Raw genomic sequence first — 8,482 nt, 5'->3', positions numbered from 1 at the left:
GTCTCAGGCCGAGTGGCTGAGGGCGTTGAAGACTTAAAGAAGGAGGCAAAGCCACTCCGTCCATAAACCCCGCGACTGCCAACCACCACACCGAGAACACACAAGACAAAAGGGACAAAACAAACAGCAGGGATCAAAATGGCACGGACACGGCGACAGGCGCAAAGGCAGGGCTGGGGGTCGCTGCCCACCCGCTCCCCTGGGGAAGTGTGGCATCCCCCGGATGCCCCCGTGGCATCCTGGCACCCCGAGGATCAGTAGCCCCTTGGGAGTCCCCTGGGAGCATGGCCCCAGCGGAGCTCGAGCCACCCTGCTGCCTGCTGCCTGCACCTATGCGTGGGCAGATCTGCCTTTTCTCTCTGCCCACGCTGCCAGTGGCAGCCAGTACCTAAATAACGGCAGCTCAGGTCATGGAGACATTTGGAGGGGAATAAATGCTTTTTTGCTCTCTTTTTTTCCCCTCTCGCTGTTTATCACTGCAGCTCAAGGAGAGGCTTTTCAAGGGCTAAAACACCTCCCAGCTTCACTGCCCCGACGCCGGTGCCCTGGCACTGCTGCAGGGGCTCTCCATCACCGCCTGCCTTTGCCCGGACGGACAGAGGGGTTGGTCCCGGCTGCGGCAGAGACGGACAGAGAGAGACGGGGTGTGCAGCGCTCAGGGGGCTGCATGCACGGGTGGGGACGTGCTGTGCGGCGGGCAGCGACATGCAACCCCCCCGAAAGCCGGGCTGGGGGTTTGTGCTGCAAAGTGGCAGCCGGTGGTGTCGGTGGGGATCATTCCCTCCCTGCTGCCAGCCGGGAGAAGTGCCGGACAGGCGCCGGTGCCCGGTCCCAGGGGCCAGAGGCTGAAGCATATTCACCTTCGTGATCCGGTGGATGAGCGTCTGCTCCCCGGCAGAGACATCGCCGCTGTGCCGCGGGTCCCGGGTGCGGGGGAACTGCGGGTTAAACACAACAGAAAGAGGAGGTGAAGGCAGGGAAACGGCCCCGGTGAGAAGGGACCCACGCAAAGCGCCGGCACAGGGATGAGCCCCTGCACCAGGGCGTCAGTTTAGTCTCCCGGGCCACCTGTACAGGGACAGATGTGGACTGCATCCCCTGCACATCTGGGCTGTGCTCCCTGCCTGTCCCCCATGGCCCAGGAACGCCGGGATGCCGCGTGCCCAGGGTCTTGCCCTGGCAGGACATGCTGCGGGCACAGCGTGAGGGCTTTGTTAATTTATAAGGCAAAACAGAAGCATAGCAGGTACCTGCACATGGTCTAAAGCCCCTTTCCCACCAGTCTCCAGGCACGGGACAAGCTTTTCCCTGACCCCAGGTCTCCATCCCTGCCAGGGAAGGGAGATCTGCTGCAGGGACACAGGGTGCCTGCAGTGGTGGCATTACTCGGGGCAGAGATGGGACAAGGGCTCTGACACCCAGCCCTGGACCTCACCGATTTTCCACCCGAGCAGTGGGCTGGGTGCCTACTTTTCCTTAATTAAATCAGAATCACCCATTCAACAGCAAAATCGGGTAAGGAGGCACAGATCCCTGCATGATGCAGCAGCAGCAGCTGATCCCTCAGGAAACACAGAGCCCGTTTTCCTGTAAATAAATAGGCCAAACCCAGAGGCTTGTAGCAACCGGCAGGAGCTGCTCGAGGAGGCAGCACCTCAGGGACACGCAGGGATGCGAACTGCAGCAGCGGAGGGGAGCTACGGAAAGCATCCGCTCAGCACATCCATCCCGGCGAGCATCCCACGGCACCGCTGTGATGCCCCACTCCACTCCCGGGCTGCCAAGGACAGCCAGGCCAGGGGCACCGCGGGGCTTCCCCCCATCCCCAAGCCCATTCCTGATGCCGGTATGTGTCCCAGATTTTGGCAGCTCCAGCCCAGAGCAATGCGAATGATGGGACCGGCCAGCTGATAATCGACGGGCGATTGGAAACGCTAAGTGCTGCTCGGCCCCGATCCAGGGGAGTGAGGAGCGGGACAAGAAGGGGAGGCAGGAGAGGAGGAGGGAGCGTGGCCAGCTCACCCCAATGCAGCCTTTTGCATTTCCCACCCCAGGGCTGTTTTTTTTTCCAGGCTACCTCCTGCCTAATGCTCAAAGCCCCAAACGGGCAGCCTGAGCCTCTCCTTTGCCCAGGATGCGCCTCTCCCTGAACCCCAAACACGTGCAGCTGCAGTGAGCCCCGAGCACCGGTAGACATGGTGACTCACGCCATGGAGGTGCCAGCACCCCTGGGACACAGTGACCAGGGTCTGGGGGTCCCTCTGGGATGGACACACTGGGGAGGACCTGGACAGGGGGAGGCAGCGCTCTGCCCTGCCGGATAACTGCTCCTGGGCCGACAGCACGCGTGGCCGGGCGGCTGCGGGCTTTGCTAATGCAGCAGCGTGAATCAGCATCCCGTGTGAGAGCTGAGCGAGCCGTGGGACCCCGCAGCGCTGGGCAGCGAGGACAGCCCATCCCTCGCTCCCCAAGCAGCTCTCAAGCAGAGCTTTAGGGAGATTTGCGGCCACAGGGATTAACTCCTCGCCCTCTTGCAGCCCCGTGCCCCGGCCCAACACAGCCCAGCATCACCGCCTCCTGCTCTGCCCCATTCGCAGCAAATTTACCCACACGCAAAGCCGCTCTGCTCGGGGGTCCCTCTGCTCCCCCCGGCAGCGCCGGGGGTTTAATGCAGCACCAGGCAAGTGCCAGCACCGCAGACGGCACGCGTGTGTCCGGCACACAGGTGGGTACCGCGCTGGGGGCTCCCGCGAGCGCCCCACGCAGCACCACGGGTGCCTGCCCCAGCATCCGCAGCCGGGAACGGCTCTGTGGGGAAGTCTGGATTCAGCCTCGCGCCTGGTGAGCTCAGTTCCTTCTCCTCCTCCTCCTCCTCCTTCCACTGCTGCAGACTCGCCTGGCGCCCACGCCCAGGCTCGATGCCTCTCACGGCGCCGGTTTAGAGGGTGAGAAACTCAGAGCAGCCCCATGCTGCCGCCACAGGGAGCCCAGCCAAGGTCTGCCAGCAGGAACCGAAATCCCGCTGAGGGGGAGATGGAACGAGCACCATCCTGCGCCCTGCCTGGGTCCCTGCCTCAGGAACATGATGGGCTGAGCATCCCCTCCCGGCTGGGTACCGGCTCTGCCTCTCCAGCCTGCCCCAGGGCGGCTTGAACAAGCAAGTTGGAATTTAATCACTGCTAATAAATTGTTCACTGTCTTTATTCCCAAAGAATCAATGGGCCATTTCAGTCTCCCCAAAAGCCTCACCGTGTCCACGGGCTGCCAAGGACAGGCAGGTTGGGCAGACTTAGCACCAAAGCTGAAAACACACCTTCCCACGTGGCTGCTTCGCCTCTAAAGGCAGAGGGAATTTCTTAATTGCACTCAAAATTACCACTATGGCATCGACCAGGATGAGCAGCTATAGCGCAAAGGGAGCCCCGCCATGAAAGCGAGAGGAAATCCAAGATTATCTTATCACATTTGAAATGCAAGAAAGGGAGAAGCGGTGAAGATCTCGGCTTTGGCCGTGATTTGCAGAGGGGTCTGCTCCCACGGAGGGGATGCCCTTGCCCTCCCGTGGCACCCATGCCAGCCTGACCCCCACCTCCCCGCAACGCCTGGCACTTCTGCCGGCTCCGGCTCGCTGCCGCGGCTGCTCATCGATTAGGCATTAGGAAAAACACATGGAGAGGAAATGGAAAGTGTTTAAAGATGAATAACCATGTCCCCGAGCATGCCACACGCTCTCCAGCGAGGAAGACGAGGGCAGCCGGGCGGGCCAGGAACCACGGGGAAGTAACCAAGAGCAGGTCACTAAAACCTAAAAACCGTCTAATAGATGGGGCTTGGGGCAGGAGTCGGAGCAAAGCTGCCCGGGCAAGCAGAAAAGAAGAAATCCCATAAAAACACAGAGGTGGAAAGCAACCCAAGCTGGGGCAGAGGGTGGGCAGGCTCATTGCGCCACGTCAGAAGCATCGGGGACACGGCCAGCGGAGCTGCTCATGGCCGGCCCTACGTGAGGAAGGCAGCTCCCGCTCAGCGCGGGGACAAAACCCCAAGAACGAACATGGGGAGCTTTGGCAGCAGGAGAGGAAACCTGCAGGCCTGGAGGACAACGTGCCACTGCCACCCATCCCGGGACTTCAAACCCCAAGTCATGCGAAGGGCGGATGAGATAAAGCCAGCTCTCACGTGCCAGAGACGCCCAACTGAGAGCCAGCGTGGGGATGGATTTCCTCCACCTTATTTTCATCTTTGCAAAATGAGGAACATGGGGAACGTCTTGCAGGACACAAAACAAACGCGGTAGGAACCCTCGCTTGTGGGTTGATCCTTACAGAGCTGACGAAAACAGCTTGTGCCCCAGGAGAGGGGACGTGTCTGCGGCACAGGCTCCGGAGAGACCCCGAGCAGCTCTAACCTGGCGTCAGACACCAGCGCTGAGCCCAGTGACACAGACCGAAAATGCTCATCTCTGCAGCCAAAGAGTTCATCTCCGCACACACAGTCCTGACTCCGCAGCACAGAGTTTGTGATTATACAGAGATTTTAACAGCCACCACCAGTGTGTGTGCACAGACACCGGGGCAAGGTTAGCGCGATTTGGGGAGTGCTGGCTTGTCCCCAGGCTGGGGTGGGGGACCAGCAGGACCCCGCTCAGTGTAGCACCTCTGCAGCTACTCCCGCTCACCAGAGATGCTGGTATGGGCCAGGCTCTGGTGGTCCAACTTAGATCCAGAGATCACGCTGCAAACCACCCATATTTGTTCCAGCATCTTGCAAATCACCCCCAAAAAGCATCTCAGGGGACGGGCAGGATAAACGCTGTCCGTTGCAAGGTGTAATGCTCTCTCCTGGAGCCACTGACAGCAAAACTCGCCGCGAATCTCCCAGCCCACAGTGGAACAGAAAGGCAGCTCTTTCACAAACAACAGCACAAAATAGCGCTTACCCTGTGCAACGGAATTAGCCTGGGGAATTCACGCTGAATAAAAGCAACGGTCCTTGATAAGGAAACAGCCGGAGTTACAGCACGAAAAGCTGATACCCCACGCAGGGCGGGGGGATGGAGCAGAGCCGGGGACAAGAGTCTCCCGCTCCCCAGAGTGGGAGACCCCCCTCACCGGCATGTTTTGCCGTAACCTGAACACTTTCTGTGGCTGCTGCCATCCGCAGCACCCAGCCCCAGGCAGGGCTCAGCCCCAGGCAGCACCCAGCCCCACGCAGGGCTCAGGCAGCCACTGCTCCCCATGGTGGCACTGGCATCCGGCACCGGCACCCCCAGGCATGGCATGTACCCCGTCCCCGCCAGCACAGGTCACTCAGCCAGCTCCCTGCAAGCGCCTCGGCATGTCCCCTGCGGCCCAGAGCCCCCACACGCCCCCACCATCCTGGGTTGGGTGACACCGTGGGGCTCCGGGTGCTCCCAAGCTGCATCCTCCAGTGGGTCCCCAGGGTCTGCTGGTGGCAGAGGGGATCTGGGGCACTGCTGCCCCACAGATCACACCATGATGGTGATGCAAAGCCAGACGGGTGGGCAGAGCGGTGACAGAGCGCCAGCAGAGCACCCCAAGGCGCAGCCCAGCACCCCAGAGGAGGATGTCCCCAAGAATTGAGGCTCAGCCATCATTCTGGGATTGCTGCCCCACAGCGATGCCTCTTTGGCTTGAACGCAGCTGCTTCCCCACTCCACGCTGGATCCCCCGGCCATGCCAGCGACCGACAGACGGGACTGGGCAGGAATCGCTCCTCCTAGAAGTTTCGTGCATGAAAAACGGGGCCACGGGACCCCTGGAGAGACCCTCGCCATCAGCTCGGTGAAGGCTCCGATGATTCCTGAGCCCGTTCCTCCGGAGGTTTCACCACCGCATGCTCCCGCTTCCCAGGCATCTCTCTTTACTCGACTTCTGCAGGGTTCAGTAGGAACCGGCTGCTGCACTGGCCCGAGCTGCCCCACCAGCTCGTCCTGTCCCCACAGGGAACCGGCAGAGAAGGTGCAAGAGCAGGCGGGCCCGTTTGGCAGCCCCAGCCCCAGCCCCAGCCCTCGGCTCGCAGCTGCCCCAGCCCAGCAGCCGCTGCATTTCCTTAGATTTCTCGCTCACTGCTTCTTTTGTCGGGTTCCTATCACCCTGCCCACTGCCGGAGTCTCTTGTTTTCCTTGACGCATCCTGCGTTAGGAGCGTTTTGCGACGGTGGCACCAAGCCCAAGCGTCTAAGAACGGCTTGACTGATTCTGCAGAAACCTTGGGAGAAAAACCATGCCTGGCACACGCCGGCGTCCGCCTTCCCTGTGGATCCCTCCCCATATCTTCAACCTTCCAGTACTAACAAGATGAAAAGCAGAGAGCAACAGGGGGAGGGAAATCACAGCTTTGTTTTTCCGGGGAACAAAAAGGGCTTCTGAGGAGGAGACATCCCTGCCTTTGCGACACGGGCTCTGCTTTTCCTTCACACTAAAAATAAGCAAAGTGCTGAACATGGCAAACAACCAGCAACCTGACCTGGGACAGAGCGCTGCGTCCCCAAAACACCGGCAATGTCAGGATCGGTTCGTGTTTGAAAAGGGCCTGGGATGCATTGGGCGGTGGTGGGAAGGAGCAGGATCCAAGGCTGGCAGAAGTCCGGCCGAGGAGGGGGTCAGCATGGCGGGCACCACTGGAGCTGCCGGAGGCAAAGACCCGCTGCCCAGTGCACAGCAGTGACCATGTCTGTGCTCCTCCTTCTGCCACGGGGCATTTTTTGGGAGACAGGGGCTGCTTTGCTTCTGCTTGGGAGTTTCCAGGGGCCGGGAAACTCTGCTCCCTGCTCCAGCAGAGATGGGCTCATCCCAAAGCAGGCAGAGCTTCACCTGGGTCCTGGAGAGAGGGAGATGCTCCAGTTCACGCCAGAGCAGAGCGCTCAGGGCAAGAGCAGGGACAAAACGCACAGGATGTTTACGCAACACCACCAGAAAAATCAATTTTGCTAAGAGTTGTTGTATCACGTAACGAAACACAGGAGCATCTCCTTTTATTCTCTTGTTTGTTATAAAATGCTGAGTTGACACCCAGAGATTACAGGAAAATAGAGACCATTCGAAAAGATCGGGTTATGCTGCTCATCGCTTTTCCAGCTGACCTGGCTGCAGTGCCAAAGGGGGAGGTGACAATTCCTGGCCCTCATTAGCTAAAAATAAGGTGCCTGACCAGAGGGAACAGGCTGATCTCTTGCTGGGGCCTCTGGAGGTAAAGGAAAAAGAGCTCCATGACAAACGCTGTAGTAGCAGCTATTGCCATGAGAGTAGGAGCAGCACACCCGGGGCGCAGACCCTACGGTCTTACCCAAGGCTGGGAAGGTTGGCGGGTTGGGGATGCACACGAGGTTACACCCCACAGCCCATCTTGCGCGGGGGCTCTGCCGGGGAACCGAGCTGAGGTCCAGTCAGCAGAAGGAAGAGCCCGCTCCTTCGGAATATGCAGGGAAAAACATGGAAGGGAAACCCAGCTTCCAGCGCAGCAGCCCCTCCTCCCCTCCGCGCCCCCGCGCAGTCTCCGTGCGGTGGAAGCCGGTCTCCCCTAACCACCCATCCACCTTGAACCAGGGCTGGGAAAGACGGTGGTCACGGAGGATTAGCCCCGGGTCTCCGCACCTCTGGAACGGCCTACTTTAACAACATGCCATATCTGCCGGCTCAGACTGCTGCAACGCTGCTGAGCTGCGAGCACAGACATTGCCCGCTCCTGAACCTCCTCCCACCCCCCGGCCAGGGTCCTCTGCAGCCCCGGCAAGCAGGATTTGCACCTTCTTGCACAAGGTCATGGCACGATGCACCCATTGCCTAAGGAGGGTGGGAATGCCGGTATTTTATAAGCACAACAATCGCACGGCAGCAGGTTTCTGTGCGACAACCAGGCAGCACTGACCTTGCGGGGAGGAGAGAAAAGGAGCACCCGGCTCATCAGTCAGCTCGTGTATTTTCTGTGTCCCTCCGGAGATGGAGCATTAAGCCATTAAATAATAAAATCTCAATTGCACAGCAGCTCCGGCTCCTGCAATGCCCCACAGTGCCGGGAGACGCGTTTGGATGTTGTACGAGCAGATGTGGGTCTGGTGCGTGCAGGGAGGGTCTGGTGCATGCGAGATGGGTCTGGTGCATGCAGCGAGTGCGCTGCGGGTCTGGTGAGCGTGATGTGTGTCCGATGCATGCCGTGTGGGTCCAGTGCATGCAATATGGGTCCGGTGCTTGTGATGCAGCTCCGGTGTGCGTAATGAGGGTCCAGGTGCGTGTAATGTGGGTCTGGTACAGAAGCTGCGTGTCTGGTGAGCATGACATGGGCCCGGTGCATGCCATGGGGGTCCAGTGCATGCAATGCAGGTCCAGTGCGTGTGCTGCGGGTCTGGTGGGTGTGATGTGTGTCCGGTGCATGCCGTGGAGGTCCAGTGCATGCAATGCGGGTGTGTGGCGGGCCCGATACGTGACCCACCCTAATCCCCCTCTGCCCCATGGACACCCCCCCCT

At 60.1% G+C, this 8,482-nt stretch overlaps 1 protein-coding gene across 1 annotated transcript in view; it reads right to left on the bottom strand.

Annotated features, from left to right (window-relative positions):
- The window catches only part of SNPH (syntaphilin), a 17,967-nt gene extending 12,853 nt beyond the window's left edge, over window positions 1-5,114 (bottom strand). Inside the window, exons 1-3 of the mRNA XM_009893557.1 lie at window positions 5,109-5,114; window positions 861-938; window positions 478-614 (exon numbers count right to left, since the gene is read on the bottom strand). Of these exons, the coding sequence (XP_009891859.1) occupies window positions 478-614; window positions 861-938; window positions 5,109-5,114 (221 nt within the window). The remainder of the gene's footprint in view (window positions 1-477; window positions 615-860; window positions 939-5,108) is intronic.
- Between the last annotated feature and the right edge of the window lie 3,368 nt (window positions 5,115-8,482).

The sequence above is a fragment of the Charadrius vociferus genome, unplaced genomic scaffold (assembly GCF_000708025.1).
Source record: "Charadrius vociferus isolate BGI_N301 unplaced genomic scaffold, ASM70802v2 scaffold259, whole genome shotgun sequence".
NCBI lineage: Eukaryota > Metazoa > Chordata > Aves > Charadriiformes > Charadriidae > Charadrius > Charadrius vociferus.
The sequence above is the reverse complement of the archived record's forward strand: the minus strand, read 5'-3'. Positions and strand labels throughout refer to the sequence as shown.